The sequence below is a fragment of the Leptodactylus fuscus genome, chromosome 3 (genome assembly GCF_031893055.1).
Source record: "Leptodactylus fuscus isolate aLepFus1 chromosome 3, aLepFus1.hap2, whole genome shotgun sequence".
Taxonomy (NCBI): Eukaryota; Metazoa; Chordata; class Amphibia; order Anura; family Leptodactylidae; genus Leptodactylus; species Leptodactylus fuscus.
This window is the reverse complement of record NC_134267.1, coordinates 177167089-177184293: the sequence shown is the minus strand read 5'-3', so window position 1 is coordinate 177184293 and position 17205 is coordinate 177167089. Positions and strand designations below refer to the sequence as shown.

The following is a 17205-nucleotide window of genomic DNA, read 5'->3' as shown; positions in this document are numbered from 1 at the left end:
AATCCTGATATATATTTCATTTCATTATTTGCTGCTGTAAATTTTAGTCATTTTATGCCAACCACAACCAGACACACCATGACATGCTACAATTTGTTGCAAGTTTAGAAAACAAACAAAAAAACCCCCTCAAAACTCAAAAGAACCTATGCTAATAGTCAGTGGGACATAAATAGATGGAGGTGACGGTGATGCAGACAGACCTGCCTAGACTGTAATGACAGCACCACATCTCAGCATTATACGGTACAATGTGCACCCCTTCTTATTTACGCATAGATTTACTTACTGAAGCAGCTGCCGGAAGTCTCCAGAGTATTGTTCATACTTGAAATTCACTACATGCCAGTGGGAGTTATAATATCTACAAGCCTGGAAAAATATCATTAGTCTTAATAATATTCATGACAGTGAAATGAGCGAAAAAAGAATATCATTGCATATTTCTATTGCTGTGACCGGTGACCTTACAGATCAGCAGCTACAGGCTGGTCTTCATTCCCCATGAAATTGCATCGCTCCAATAGTATCTAACACACAGTAGCGCTAATCTCTGGGACTGTGGATTATTGATATAAGGTATTTGCTGAATTCCATGGCATTTTTCATCTGCATTTTGTTTACTTATAGGTGACCTGTCGGCTGATTCGGGGCCACTGAACTGCCAGCATGTCATTATGCAGCTGAGGTTTAGGGTCCAATACCTGGGTACATGACAGCGAGCCATTCTGGCAATGTATAGTAAATAAAGTTATATGGAGATGAAGGAAACCAATGTCAGTATGCCATAGTATGCCATACTGCACATACTTAACACACTGAGCTTTACCAGGCACAATGGGCATGTGCTGAAAAGTTAAATGGACCCCCAACATCATCTTCCCGGTAAGATATAACTTAATTTACTTAATTTTAAGATTTCCGCAATGGTCAGCTGTCACACATTTGATACATATACTTCATACCCCAGCTGCATAATAGCATACTTGTAGCATCTTGGTATTAATTTGACCTGCCTCCTGACATAGATATAAGTGTATTCTTATATTTCCCATTACTTTTGGCCTTAGTTGCAAAATTTTCAACAACAAATTCAGCTTTTTGACAATGTGTGGCCTCAGTCTAAAGATGGCTTCACAGTTTCGGACATGAAATGAGGATTTACAGAGCGTCACCAAGTCAAGTTTAACCCCAAAGACATATGCGATACATGATATACGTTTCCTGTAAATATCATGACTTATCTTACCGATACCGCAGGCCTCTCGAGGTTCCATATTTCTCTATTTAGAGGCTTTTAAACCCTTTCCTATTGTAGTCTTTCACAGATAACACCACTCCATCAGGGATAAAATGAAGGGCACAGCGTATTGTCACTTTGCCGCTGACCCCTCCATCCACAGATAAGTCATAATGTGATTACAGGTAAACTACACGGATATTATGACAGAAATGCAGCATTAGGTAATGCTTTCTGTACAAGCGCAGTCGTCCTTTGTCTGCTTTGACTTTGCGGTTGGTTTCAATAATGTAGATTTTATGATCTGCCACTGATGATATTTTAGACAGATTGCTTCGGTCCTTTCTGTCTGCCAATAAGCACTCTGTTGATGTAAACACATTTATATGGCTTACCCACAATAACCAGGCATTGCTATTTTTCTAATCTAGCTCAGAATACGTGATCACTCAGAGCTTACTGAAATGGCCATCACCGTAAAAAACACCTATATATATACAGTAGATGTGTTATATGCAGCAGGACTGAAGACATCTCTATATATACAGTAGGTGTGTCGCGTGCAGCAGAACTGAAGACATCTTTATATGTACTGTAGATGTATTAGAGGCAGCAGGACTGAAGACTTCTTTATGTGTACTGTAGATGTATTAGAGGCAGCAGGACTGAAGACAACATATTTTCAGGGGGATACACTTTGCTACAGATACATAACTTGAAGCTCCAGATGCCCCAATACAAAATCTGTAACCTGTTTCTCAACTAGCATGTGCCCATTAATACAGAAGTCTTCTTATATCTCGGATGGATATTAGGTGTGACTCTGCATTCACTATGTAACCACAGGCATTATAGGGGTTTTCACAAATTGTAAAATCTATAGCAAGCATTGTAAATGGGAAAAATATAAAATAAAGATAAAGGGAGAAATATATTAGACAAAGAATGCAAATGTTCAGTACAATGTAAAATCTCATGGGGAATTATACACTCACCGGCCACTTTATTAGGTACACCATGCTAGTAACGGGTTGGACCCCCTTTTGCCTTCAGAACTGCCTCAATTCTTCGTGGCATAGATTCAACAAGGTGCTGGAAGCATTCCTCAGAGATTTTGGTCCATATTGACATGATGGCATCACACAGTTGCCGCAGATTTGTCGGCTGCACATCCATGATGCGAATCTCCCGTTCCACCACATCCCAAAGATGCTCTATTGGATTGAGATCTGGTGACTGTGGAGGCCATTGGAGTACAGTGAACTCATTGTCATGTTCAAGAAACCAGTGTGAGATGATTCCAGCTTTATGACATGGCGCATTATCCTGCTGAAAGTAGCCATCAGATGTTGGGTAAATTGTGGTCATAAAGGGATGGACATGGTCAGCAACAATACTCAGGTAGGCTTTGGCGTTGCAACGATGCTCAATTGGTACCAAGGGGCCCAAAGAGTGCCAAGAAAATATTCCCCACACCATGACACCACCACCACCAGCCTGAACCGTTGACACAAGGCAGGATGGATCCATGCTTTCATGTTGTTGACGCCAAATTCTGACCCTACCATCCGAATGTCGCAGCAGAAATCGAGACTCATCAGACCAGGCAACGTTTTTCCAATCTTCAATTGTCCAATTTCGATGAGCTTGTGCAAATTGTAGCCTCAGTTTCCTGTTCTTAGCTGAAAGGAGTGGCACCCGGTGTGGTCTTCTGCTGCTGTAGCCCATCTGCCTCAAAGTTCGACGTACTGTGCGTTCAGAGATGCTCTTCTGGCTACCTTGGTTGTAACGGGTGGCTATTTGAGTCACTGTTGCCTTTCTATCAGCTCGAACCAGTCTGGCCATTCTCCTCTGACCTCTGGCATCAACAACGCATTTCCGCCCACAGAACTGCCGCTCACTGGATGTTTTTTCTTTTTCGGACCATTCTCTGTAAACCCTAGAGATGGTTGTGCGTGAAAATCCCAGTAGATCAGCAGTTTCTGAAATACTCAGACCAGCCCTTCTGGCACCAACAACCATGCCACGTTCAAAGGCACTCAAATCACCTTTCTTCCCCATACTGATGCTCGGTTTGAACTGCAGGAGATTGTCTTGACCATGTCTACATGCCTAAATGCACTGAGTTGCCGCCATGTGATTGACTGATTAGAAATTAAGTGTTAACGAGCAGTTGGACAGGTGTACCTAATAAAGTGGCCGGTGAGTGTATATACTAATAATCTGTATCAGAGATCTGTCCTGGCTTCTACTTGTTTTTACATATAATATTCACATTTAGTGAACTACCTAGAACATTTCGGTATTATACTGTACTAGTAGAACGACTCAGCTTCGCACAGGTCTATTTTGTCTGTGTGTGTGGTTAGAAACATTCTTTGCTACTGATGAAGCCAAAATATATCCGATAAGGTCATCCTTATACTACAAAAAAACATTGTAATAGATTAGTTCATTATACAGAAAACAGTACAACTGTGTGTATGTCAGTGCTGCCAGGAATGAAGGACCTGCAAGCTTCTTTTGGCTAATATGGACCATTGGATGGGATATGGAGGAAGACCCTTCACACAGAAGCCAATGGTGCTATATTTGGTTTTGTGACTATGTGAAGAATGGAAAGTCCTAGAGGGCTGAGAGGTGGCTAAACCCTTCAGAAGAGCCTGATTTATCTTTGTGCCAAATATGCAGATTGTCCAGTGATTTGGCCATGCACATGGAACCGACAACATTAACTTTTATACAGTATGTGTAAAATGTGATTACTATAGAAATATCTCATAGTTACCTCTTTGACCAATAAGTGCTCAGCTTTCTGTTCAGCATCTTCGGGTACAGTAGAATACACTGTTTCAATACCCAGGGGAATTGTTTCTACCTGTTGACGTAAAAGAGTTAAAGTGAGTAAAATATGGTCAGCACAATATAAACCAGTAGCTGGAGAGTCACATAAGTCTCTCCTGGTCGCTGCATGATGCCCTCTAGCTGATAGCGGCTGCACTTACCATTATACTCTATAGCGCTAGATCAGTACTGTTACTATCAAAACCCATATTACTCAGTCGTAACTTTAATATAAGCCTGGTTACACACATTTAGAGTATTCTGAAGCTGTTTATGATTTACAACATTAAGACAAAAACAGAGATATACAAAATGCAATATTTTATGAGATGGCAAAATAAGTGATAATTTTTCTAAACTGTCTAACTTACTATGCCTTCTTTCTCTGCCTGCCTCACTACTCTTACAGGTCTAGGGAACCATGCTCTAATCATTTCCCACAGGACCCTTTAAGAAATGGTAAAACTCTTCTATCTGTTCCCAGCCACTTTCCTACACATGTTACTATTTAAGGCACCTTCCCCCACAGGAAGATGCCTGAGCAAATAGGTTCCTAGTCCTGTATCTCCTGTTTACCTGGATTACCACCAATATATCCAATAAATCACAGCGGGTACTTTGGAATCTAATTTGCGTATATTTTGTGAGTTAGTGGATATATTGGTGGTAATACAGGTAAGCAGGAGACTTATTTATGTATCCATTTATCAGTTATTATATATGAATTGCGATCTTTTGCCAGTATCTTCATTTGTAATAAATTGTGATGTATTGCTGTGCATGTCACACTGTTCTATCTAGGTTCACATCTGCGCCTGGTCTCCACTTTGAAGGTTTCCGTCTTCTGCCCGAGAAACTGGACAGGAGATGGAAATCCACAGTCAGTTTTCAAACCCATTCACTTGAATGGGTTTGAAAAGTATCCATCCATGAGAGTCTTCTCGTCTCTGCCGCTAAACCATTTTTTTTTAACCGAACATAAAATCAGACATGCAGGACTTTGTGTCCAGTTAAAAAAAAACGGTTTTGGCGTGGAGACAAGACGACTCTTACGGACGGACACTGACTGCCGGGTTTCCGTCTCCTGTTCAGTTTCTCGGGCAGAAGACGGAAACCCACAAAGCGGAGACTGGGCGCAGGTGTGAACCCGCCCTCAGATATCTGTATAACTTGGTGTAATAAAAATATGTTTACTATTATTATGTTATTTCGATATGATAAGTCAAATATTTGTTGGATTTTTCTAAGAAACATTTGTAGGATATATGGTTAGGTGTAGTGGGTTCCTGGTTGTTGTACTGGATTTAGTATGCAGCTTATTATCCTATTTTGGTTAATTAATAATACTGATTATTAGGATAGGTCATCAATATCAGTATGGTGGGGGACTGACAACCAGATGTTCTCAGCAGTCACTATACAGAGAACAGAGCGAGAAGCAGATAGCTCTATTCTCTGTGTAGAAACTCAACTCCTGTTCACTTGAATAGAAAGTAAATCTCCTTGGGAAAATAATCAGCATCATATGAGATTTGACAACTCTATGTACAAGTCTTAGTAATAAGCAAGTATCTTTATTAGAAAAGTGTCATGTATAAGCAATCTCTGCACGCTGTGCACACAATGCAGGGTGTTTCCGGTAAAAAACTTCAAAGAGAATAGGAAGCCATTTCAGGATGCAAAGGTAAAAAGAGGTTTCAGTAAAGTGTGAATGCAGAATAGAAAGTAAAAGTTCTGTTGATTGGTTTTAATTGTTCCAGTTTTGCTTAAATGTTGTTTTATAAAACAACCACATTTTGCTAACGTTCTGATATGACTATTTTTATCTTCATTTTAAGCTAATAACGTACTAGTATACTTTCTCCAATCCCAGCCATCACATCAGTAGAGGACCTGCTATAGGATGGCACAGGAGCTATTCTACAGCACTGTACAATAAAGCTCCATAATGACCATCTTAAAATGGTTATTGGTGGACATTTAGGAGTTAATTTAATCCATATGTGCACATAAAAGATAATGCACTGTGATTTTTCTTTAGTGAAACCCTCAGACTTTTCAATGAATATTATCTTTCACTCATTACTTACACAGCAATAAAACATATACATACAGAGTACAGACCACTGAATATACTGTAGAAGCTTTGCTTTAATTGTGTTCACTTATATATGGCTACTTTGTTCTTTCACAGCCCCATAACCCACCTAAATGGCATTAAACTACAATAACACACACAGCCCATAGACAAGAGTGACACTGTATCTGTAGCTTATATAAAACAACCACCGTTATGAGAGATATAGGTGTTATATTACAAAACCATACATAGCCCATAGACGAGAGTGGCGGTGAATCTGGTAGAAAGTAACCTTACTTTTCTAATATCATGTATGAACATGGCACACTCTTCTATCCTCCAGTGCTGCTAGGTTATGTGCCAGTAATGGACAAGTGCAGGGCTTATGATGTATGCTGCTTTCAATACCAATGTCTTTGGGAGCTATAGGAGAGTAGTAAGTTTACCTCCACTTATAAAACAGCATTACAGAAATGAAGAGCACAGTAATCGGGAATCCACTGAAATTGCAGAAAAACACATTGGGAATGGTTTGCAATTGGTCCATTTAAAAATCCATTCACTACAATGGGTTTTTAAAGCAATCCGCAGGTGTCCATTTGCAGCCATTCCACCATGAATCCGCTTTTTTTAGACGAACACAAAGTTGGACATGCAGGACTTTTTGTGTCCGTCCAAAAAGAGCAGATTCACGGTGGAGAGACTGCAAATGGACATCTGCGGATTGCTTTAAAAACCCATGGTCATGAATAGGTTTTAAAATGGCCTGTTTGCTAACTGTTCCCAATTTGTTTTTCTGCAATTTCATGCGGACTCATGATGGACTGGCAGCAGGTGCAAGTGTGAACTCCCCCTTAGTTGTAATTTTATTTAATGTTATTGTTGCCAAGAGCAATAATTATGTGCAAATGAATGGCGTCTTTAAAGAGGTTGTCCCATCAGAAGCAACATGCATACTACTGCATACACTGACTGAAGAAGGGTCTATTACTGTCTGAAGTCTTTTGAGTGATTGATGCACTAATTTATGGCAGTATATACATAGCAAAAAAAAAATCTATATACAGCATTAAAAAATCTGTAAAAAAAAAAGTGAGTCTTCTAATTTTGGAATTGAGTTGTTCAATGAGGACTCCCCCTATTCTTATATTCAACAATAGCATGTATCACATATTGCTCCTAAGAGGCTGTGGCAACAAAACTGTATAAAAGAATATTCCAATAGCTGTTTCTTGGATGTCGGCTTTCATACTAAAGGCTGTCTGTGATAATGAGAGATATATTATTATACTACATTGGTAATATTATTACAGTGTTATTGTTGATCTCTTTGATCTGTATTCACACTGCAGAGTTTGATGGCCATGTGCTCGGTCCTATAGAAAATAAGAGATCTATTCACACTGCTGATCATATAGTATGAAGAATCTTATAATCAGTTGGACGGCTCTCATGGCGCTCTCCTGAAATGTAATATGTATGGCCAGCCTTAGTCAGACCAAACCATTGCTAAAACAACCCTTTATTCCTTTATAATATCTTTTCAATGCAAGGCCTGTCGATCCTGCTTGGGTGAAGAACATGGTGTCAGTGACATCACTTTCATCCCTTTATGACTAATGAACAATGTATCAAACCACCACCGATTCTTAGTAACAGAAAAATATGAATAACAATGAAGCGCTCCATTCAGATCTGATATGAAACCATCCAACGATACCAGCTGTACACATCCTGACCTCACAGCTCAGCTGGATCTAGTCTTTAATACAGTTACATTGAAGAACAAGGTCTAATAATTACAGTACATTCAGTTTCGGGCAGGTGCATTTTAGTGTGGGATTCCCCAAGGTTTTCCAGTTTTCAGTGTGTCATTGCTTCCTATAAATATGCAAAAATATTCGCTTCTAAGTAGCATAGCTGTCATAACAAATGGTTATATCTGAGGTAAGATAGTAAAAAGCTTGTATTAGCAAGTAAAATTTCAGTCTCACCACCTGAAGATTTGTACGATGCTTTCAAGTAAACAACTTTATTTTATTCAAAGCATCAAATAAGAATAAAAAATACTGTATTGGTGGTTATTTTATACAAAACCCACCGGGACCTCAACAACACTAAGGATATAACAGTGTACAGACTCAAAAATATTCTAACCTTCATTCCAAAATCTTGAAAAAGTTTATTCAAGGTTACCATAACCTTCCAACAGATATTGCAGGTAAAGTATGAACAGCGAGCTGATGTAGGACTAACCGTGAAACAGATTGGATTAACATATACTCATTCAGTTCACTTTTCAGGTATCTGAGCATTTGGCTATGAAAACCATAGTAGTAACTTTACATATTTTCCTTACAGAGATACATTTATTATTATTATTAATCATTATTATTATTATTATTATTATTATTATTATTATTATTATTATTATATTTAATTCCATGGTGCATATCTGGTGAGGGTTTACAAACAGAATACACTAATGTAGTGACCAACTGGTACAGAAGGGTAGCGGACCCAGCCTCTATCGGGTTTATAATCTATAGGAACGGGGATAGAGTCAGTATCAGGATCAAAGCTCCTCTAATAGTGATGTGGTGGTAGTATGGTTATTGAACGTGGCAGGCTCTCCTGAAGACGTGGGTCTTCAGGGTCCTCTTATGTATCATGGTAGTGAGTTCCACAATATAGGGGATGCAAAAGACAAATCTTGCACATAACAGCAAAAAGAAGAATAAGGTCTTGAAAGGAACTGAGATTAGACACCTATCTCTTTATATTAGCACATTACTACTGTAGTATTTAGAAAATCCTCTCACAGACAGCAGAGAAAACACTGCAGTATCCTACGTAGTTATTTTTTTTACTATTCTGTGTAAGATAACCTACAATGGATATAGAGTAGACAGAAGCAGTCCACCCTTCCTCCTCCTGCCAATCCTGGCATTTGCCTGATCTTACGCTAGGTTCACAACCGCGTTCGGCTTTCCGTTCCTTGGATCCACTTGGGGACCCGATAAATGGAAACCTAATCCACTTAAGGCTGAGGCGTTTTATAGGGCGTTTTACAGTCATAACATTCTAGTGAATCCCATGCCCACATCGCGGGAAGAACTGCACTGCAGACACGCAGTGATTTCAAAATCTGGCGCGGTTTTGGAAATTGCAGCATGTTAATTATACCTAGGGAAACGCCAGAGAGGAACCTCTATAGGCGCAGGTGTGAACCTAGCCTTACTTGGTTCTAATACTAGTCCTGCGCAAACCCCATTACACTTGGACTTTGGTCCTTTATCTACAGACTTTAGTTAAAATAGTAAGGCTGCCTTCACACGGAGTAACGTTGGGCTTGTAAAAATCCTCATTCACAGCCGTACATGCGAGCGCTGCGGAAGGCTCCCGAACACTTCCCATTCACTTCAATGGGAGCGCTCGTAAAGCCGGCTTTACGAGCGCTCCCATTGAAGTGAATGGGAAGTGTTCGGGAGCCTTCCGCAGTGCTCGCGTGTATGGCTGTGAATGAGGATTTTTACAAGCCCGGCGTTACTCCGTGTGAAGGCAGCCTTACTATTTTAACTAAAGTCTGTAGATAAAGGACCAAAAGTCCAAGGGTAATGGGGTTTGTGCATAATATATACTATGGTCTTATGGGCATATATATTGCTTTTTACAGATACTCTATTCACTACCTATTACTTATTGTGTCACCTTGTACTACACATACCACCTTGGTGTTTACTGGTACTATTATCTCTTTGATTCCCCACAATATTTGTATTTCTATTAGATGATGTTATTTGTATCTGTATGTTTTTTCTATTTAGATATTACTTAAACTTGAATAGTTTTATTCTATTAGAGTGTGAAAGTTTTTTCTATTTATTGCTATATGAGTTTCTCCACACTTGCTATGCAGTATTGGCCTCTTATTTGTATACTGTATTATTAGATAGACAGTTCGCAATCCGCAAAGGTAATACAATTGTTTACAACCTCTTTCCAGCCACCAACCTTTCCTAGTAAAGATCTATTGTAAGAAGTATACATACTGCATTCAGAACTAAAAAATGACGTTTGCTGGTGGCATCCTCCAAGAGTATTTATCATAATAGAGGTCAGAGTGTTCTGGCTCCAAGGATCCTACAAAACACTGCGCAGATTGATTTTATATATCGACGGAGCAATGACTGATGCTTAAAAATAATGAGCATAAACCCATTAAACTTCAATGCAGTCCTGATGATGTCAAGCGTGAAAAGAACATTCCTCATGCCAAAAGTACAGATCTGCAGTTTGTAAATACAGTAATTCTGGAAAGTTTGTGAACCCTACAGAATTTTCTATATTTCTATCTATATTTAACCTAAAACTACTTTACATTTTCACCCAAGTCCTAAAAGTAGATAAAGAAAACCAAATCAAACATAAGAGTAAAAAATAATAGACTTGGTCATTAATTTATAGGAGAAAATGATCCAACAGCCCATATCTGTAAGTGGTGAAAGTATGTGAACCTTTGCAGATATAACTGCATCTACTGTATATGTTTCCATATGTCTTGCACATCAGCTTGGAGGAATTTTAGCATGCTGGAAATGCTGTGGAAAAAAATGCTGTCTTAGGCTATGGCCCCACGGGACAACCCACAGCTATAAAGCACTTCGTGAAAAACTGCGGCGACACATAGCGGTTCTTCCTGCAGCGCTTTAAACAGAAAGTTTGCATAGTTCCTCTCCGTGGACTTTGAGTTACAATTATATCTACAGGGAAGCCGCCAGCATTTCCATAGATATAACTGACATGCTGCAAGTTTTTACCGCAAGGTGGGTATGGGATTCGCAAAAATTTGTCGCAGATTTTGCATTTTTTTGAGTGAAAGCCAAGAATGTCTATAAGAGGAATGTGCGATATATAGAAAGTTCTTATACTTCTTCCTTCTGCTCATTCCACTCCTGGATTTGGCTCGAAAACAAAATCTTTAACAAAAAAAGCTGCCAAAGGGTTAAATGTCCAAGATTAGTGGTTTTCTGATCACAGGCAGCCACCCACTTCACACAGTGCTGGAGATCCCCACTTATTCCAATGCAAGTGAGGCCTCGTTCACATCTGCGTTGGTAATCCGATCGGGGGAGTTCGATCTACTTTCCTGACTCGTGTGAAAAGCACACGGACCCCATTATAGTCTTTGAAGTCCGTGTGCTTTCACTGCACACATTTGCCAATGCATTCAGTAGTCCATTTGGGGTGAACCTCATGCAGACTCCCCCGGACGGTTTGCCAACACAATAAACACACTGTATGTGACTTTGTCACCAGTGAAAAAATAGATAAAATGTTACAATTTGTACACATTGCCCACAGGTGCACAGCTCGTTACTAGGCAGGTGTCTGATTACTGGGCTGTGACTGTAACAGGCTGTGCACCTGTGTCCATCACATGACCATGGACCGTAAATCACATGAACATGGACCGTAAATCACATGACCATGGTCGGATTTTTATGCAATGAATGTAAAAAGCTGTGATCTAGAAGCTGTGAGGAATTGATGGAGAAAGTACATTGAAAAATGACATAACTTTTCACTCTACAAAAAAATAACATCAGTCTCTGTTTTTGTCTGAAATTGGACCACCCCTTTAAAGGGGTATTCCCACGTCGCATACTCACCAGTCTTTACTGATGTAAAATCTTCTTTCTTCCTGGTTTCTTGCATCATTTGGTGGGCGGGGTTTCACATGCAACCTGCCGTTAGCTCCGCCCCCCATATTGGACTATGAAGTACAGGCAGCAGCAACTCCATTCTGTGTTACATACAGAGACTGCCTGTCTCTGCCATAATGAACACAATTGAATTAGCTAGCCTGATAACTGGGAGAACAGAAGAAATGAAAGCAGCTCCTCTCCTCTATCTGCTAATAGGAACCTAGGTCACATGGTGTAGACACAGGAATAGCTAGATACACAGGCTCGCTCCCGTGCACTTAGCCCATCCTCCTCCCCCTGAGAGCAGCAGATACATCACTTGACTCATGAGCAGCTAAGTCAGGGCTGTGGCCACAAAGAATTGAATAAAGTAAGATAGTGGACAAACAAAGCAGTTTTGCTGAAGCAGTGTATTTAGGAAAAAGTGTTACATCCACATTAACAAGCAGTATAGATAGGATCCTTGTGATGGGACAACCCCTTTAACTACATAAAATCAGATGCACTGACACTAATTATCGGAAGTGAGAATGGGGAAGATACAGTTCCTCTGTGCATAATGTGAGTCATACAACCATATGAGTAACATACAGGCTAAAATTAAAAATATGGCTACATGAGAGGGAGGGGTGAGAAAGACTATGGAAATAAATATGTATGGCAATGTCAGAATAGATTCGTCTTGCAATGCAATGCTTGGATGATCAGAATTGTCTAAACGATGGTGTTCTCTGAGGCTTTATACATTTAAAAGGGTTGCCACAGGTTATGAAATACATTTTGGCTTTCTCCCAGTAACTTTGTAACATCTTTTAATGGAGATGAGCTGCAATACCAGACAATCTGGCAGGAATGGTGCCACAGGTTGTGAAAAAGCTGCATTTTTTAGTTGTTGCAGATTTTGCTGTAGTTTTTTAAGCCAGAGCCAGGAGTGCATTTAACAGAATGCAAAACTATAAATCTAGGGCCCCACAGGCAGGAAACGCCGCAATTTGCCTACGGTGCAAAAAATTGAGGCGTTTTACAGTACTTACAAAGTGGATGGGATTCATGCGAATCCCATGCCCACTTTGCAGGAAAAAAAAATCGCAGCGCGGACACGCTGCAATTTCCAAAACCGTTGCGGCTTCGCAAATCGCAGCATGTCAATTATATCTACGGAAACGCTGGCAGCGTCCCCGTAGATGTAATTGTAACAGAAAGTCAGCGGAGGAAAACTCAGTAAACTTTCTGTTCAAAGCACTGCAGGAAGAACCACAATGCGTTCACGCCGCAGTTGTTCCCGCGTTGCGTTTCTGTCCAATGAGGCCTTATCCTAAGAGCTTCTTATATAAGTCTCATTCCTTTCAAGCCACTCTAGGCTCTAGATTAAAAAAAAAAAAGCAAGAGAACAAAAGATGACATATAATGTGAAAAAAGCCAAAGAAAATTTAATTAATTAACATCTGACCACAGTGAGAAAAATGCCATTAAAATGTATGCGAAACCTGGATACAAAAGTGCAGAAAAAAATATAGTGTAAAACTGGACACAAATGTGAAATAGGAAAAAAACTGATAATTAAATTGATGATCATTGTCTAAATGACATTTCTTCTTCCAAGTGAAAAGAGGGGTGGGATGGCACCAGGGAGAAGAAAGTACATAACACCAAAGATTTCTGCCTATATTCTGAAGCAATAGCTAAGTACAGTAACACTAGCTGTATATATTCCTCCTGGTGGTTCCCATACAAGAAACTAACCACTAGATATGGCTAGTTATTGTTCCAGTGATCTTACTCTGTCAGTGTGTAGACGTCTGACTATGTTACAGGAACAGGAGAGGAGATGTGGCCAAATGTGGTTAGAAGCTGATTGGTACATCTCTGCACAGAGAGGATTCTAAGTAGTAAGAATAGGAGAGGTATTCATTTTTCTTTAATTATTAGAGGAGGATCAAAACATAAAGATAAGCCCTTTTAACGTTCCTCTGACTTCTCGCAGCAACTTTGCTACATAAGGCACTTTCGTCTCTTTATCAGCTCCTCTGATATGTCTTTTGCACTAAATACTTTTCCCCCTAAGCCCAACAGCAGCACAACTGGGGTATTTCTGCCCCTATGAGCTGTTAGGACAGGTGGAATTTTTAATTACCTAACAGCTTTTGACCGCTATAAGAGGCCGGAAGACATGCTCCTCCCTTGTGTTTTTTTCTGTCCTGTGGGACAGGACAGGTGGTCAGGGGGGGAGCAGGTGTTCTGACCTCCTATAGGGGTCCACTACTCTCCCCCATCCGTACCTGACAGCGGAAGATCTTTTTCTTGGACATCCTCTTCTTTTTTCAGCAGGGGTCCTCTTCTCCCGGTGGGGACCCTGCTGGCTCGTGCGCGCTCCTGTCTGGCTGGCGTGCCGGGTCGGGGCTTTTCCCGGATATAGGAACGCTAGGCCTAGGAACCTTTCTCAGGTTCCTCGGGTCCGCCGTCTAGCAGGGTCCGCCGCGCATGCGCAGTGCGCTGGTCTCGCGGCGGACGGAAAGAGAATAACCCCTAGACACGAGCATTGCCGTGGTAGTTCGGGGGGGGGGGGGGGGGGTCCCCCGGTCCTTGGGACCATACCTGAGTCGGATCCCCCCCCTCCCCCCTGTCTTCCCCCCTCCCCTTTTCTCATGGAGATTCTGGCTCCATTGTAGCCCCTGCCCCCTGGGCGGGGCTCCGGGCAAAACCCTGCCCCCTGGCCTATTTAAGTCCCCATAGAGCTTCAGTTAGTGCTTGTCGCTCCGGTTGCAAGCACATCAGTTGGTGAAGCTCCCTGGTCACTTCATTGCTGGAGAGCTGTCTTCATTGACTAAGGTTTGGTGGACATGGCCGGGGGGGGGAGGTTGTGGAGTTGCATCCCTGGGGGCAGTAAGTAGTTAGTGTATCCTTTTCTTCCTCCTCAGAATGTCTTCTTCTTCCTCCACTGTTCCTCCTAGAAGGAAGGCTGCTTCCAAAAGGAAGCATCTGGCGTGCGCTTCCTGTAGAGTGCCGCTGCCTGATGACTCCCAATATCGGTTCTGTCAGGGGTGAAGGGCCCCCTCTGTTGAAACAACTCCCATGCGAGAGATGGTTTCCTGGGTGAAGGGGTACGTCCAGGACTCCATGAAAAGGATGGAAGCCGTCTCCCTGGCCAAGAGGCCATGGCTGGATTGTGAATTGTCCCTGCTGCCTCTGGAAAAACTGCGCCTCAGGGATGTGGAGTTGTCTTCTAGTACGGAGGAGGAGAAGGAGATTTTTCCCCTGGACAAAATGTCCAGAGTATTCAAGACCCTAAGAATGAGAGACCGGGAAGGCGGGGAAGGCTCTAGCCATAGGTCTCGTACCTTCAGGCCCTCTTCGGAGATGCTCTGCCAGATGGAGGGCGAATGGAGGCACCCGGAGAAATCCTTTGCGCCATCCACACGCTTCAAGGCACTTTTTCCCGTCTCTGAAAGTCAACTAAAGGCGTGGGGTCCCACACCAAAGGTGGACGTCGCCGTGGCCAAGTTATCAAGGCGCTCCATCCTTCCATCAGAGGACGGCTCGGGCCTCAGGGACCCCATGGATCGCCGAGTCGAAGGATCTTTGAGGCGTGTATATTCGTCCGCCTCTGCCCAGGCCTCTTTGGGCATGGTCGCGAATGAGCTTACGCGCAGAACTGTCATCCCTGGCCAAGGACATCGATTCCGGCGTGGATCGTGATGATCTCCTCACGGCAGTGTCCGACATCACGCTGTTGGTGGATCACCTGACAGAGGCTACCCATTTTCAGACCCGTCTGGCGGCTAGATCCATGGCACTGGCTACTGTGGCTCACCGACCCCTATGGCTGAAGCCCTGGAAGGCTGACCTTACTTCCAAAAATAGCCTCTGTGGTCTCCCCTTTGAGCCCGGATGGCTGTTCGGAAGGGAGCTCGACCACATCATGGAAGGCTGGGCTGACTCCAAGGGCAAGAACCTGCCACAGCCTCTTGAAGGTCGGAGTACCTCCTTTCGAGGAAGAGGCACCTGGAGAGGCACCAGAGGCCAGCGGCGATCCGGGAGAGGAAGAGGTCGGGGCTCATCTCGTGGCCGTAAGAATGCCCCCTTCTAATTCCCTCTCAGTACACCCCCCCTTCCACGGTTCCTCTCTCTAGAGCAGATATGTGCTGCAGCCTCTTGGAGCTCACAGCTGACTTTTGCCAAACACTACAGATTGGACTGGCGTACGGCCGATGCTACAGCATTTGGGCACTCCGTCTTGGCATCAGCCTGCCAGGAGGTCCCGCCCTAGGGGAGATAATACTTGCTAAATCCCCAGTTGTGCTGCTGTTGGGCGTAGGGGGAAAGAAAGATTATGAATGATAATCTGTTTTCCCTTAGCCCAAACAGCAGCACAAGGCTCCCTCCCTAAGAGGTGCTATTGTACAGATTTGTGTATGTGTGTGTAGCTCTTGGCATAAATTGCTCTCTGTATATCATACTTGTTACTAACACAAGGGAGGAGCAGGTCTTCCGGCCTCTTATAGGGGTCAAAAGCTGTTAGGTAATTAAAAATTCCACCTGTCCTAACAGCTCATAGGGGCAGAAATACCCCAGTTGTGCTGCTGTTTGGGCTAAGGGAAAACAGATTATCATTCATAATCTTTCTGTATCTTCCATGGAATATTTCTGGAACATATTTTTCTTGGAGCCCTGCACTGCATTGTTCCTCTATTATTCCTCCTGGAAATGTATGAATAAATAGACAGCAGGGTATTGCCATTCCACCTTGTCAATACTGAATCTTGATGGGTGCTGTCCAACTAGTACAGATATTGTTAGATCATGTAGAAATATATACTGTAGTAATGAGAAGTGGAATGGAAAATACCCATTTATTCATATAGTTATACATGCAAAGTGGAAAAAAAGTGTAGAAAAGTATACACTGAATAAGGCCCTGTTCATATGAGGGTCTGTTTCATCAGGTTTTCACTGCGTTTTGGTTGTAATAATGCTACAGCCTACTGCAATACTTTTTTCATGAAAAAGAAGAAACCTGAGAGAGCCATGTTAGGTCAGTATCTGTGGGTAATAACCGCATTTTAGCATAGAAAATCCTCCCGCTTCCACGACAGATACCATCATCAATGTTGGCTTTCTGTTACATGCAGAGGAGGAGGACTGTATATCTTTATCTTCATGCCTAAATAACATCACATTTCTTCCGCTCACACTGCGGTGCAGACTGTATTCACTATTCTTCAGGGTTCACCCCCCAGCATTCATGGCTGACTTAATGTCAGCGTATTACTGGAGCCAGATGTCATTGTTATTACATTGCAGAGGGGCTTTTAGGTGCCACAGGTACCACAGTC

The 17205-nt window shown here is 42.1% G+C and overlaps 1 protein-coding gene across 4 annotated transcripts in view; it reads right to left on the bottom strand.

Annotated features, from left to right (window-relative positions):
* The window catches only part of DOCK10 (dedicator of cytokinesis 10), a 225709-nt gene that overhangs the window by 150111 nt on the left and 58393 nt on the right, over positions 1-17205 (bottom strand). For all 4 annotated transcript variants that reach the window (XM_075268832.1, XM_075268834.1, XM_075268833.1 and 1 more), the window contains exons 3-4: positions 4029-4118; positions 290-372 (exon numbers count right to left, since the gene is read on the bottom strand). In XM_075268832.1, the coding sequence (XP_075124933.1) occupies positions 290-372; positions 4029-4118 (173 nt within the window). The remainder of the gene's footprint in view (positions 1-289; positions 373-4028; positions 4119-17205) is intronic.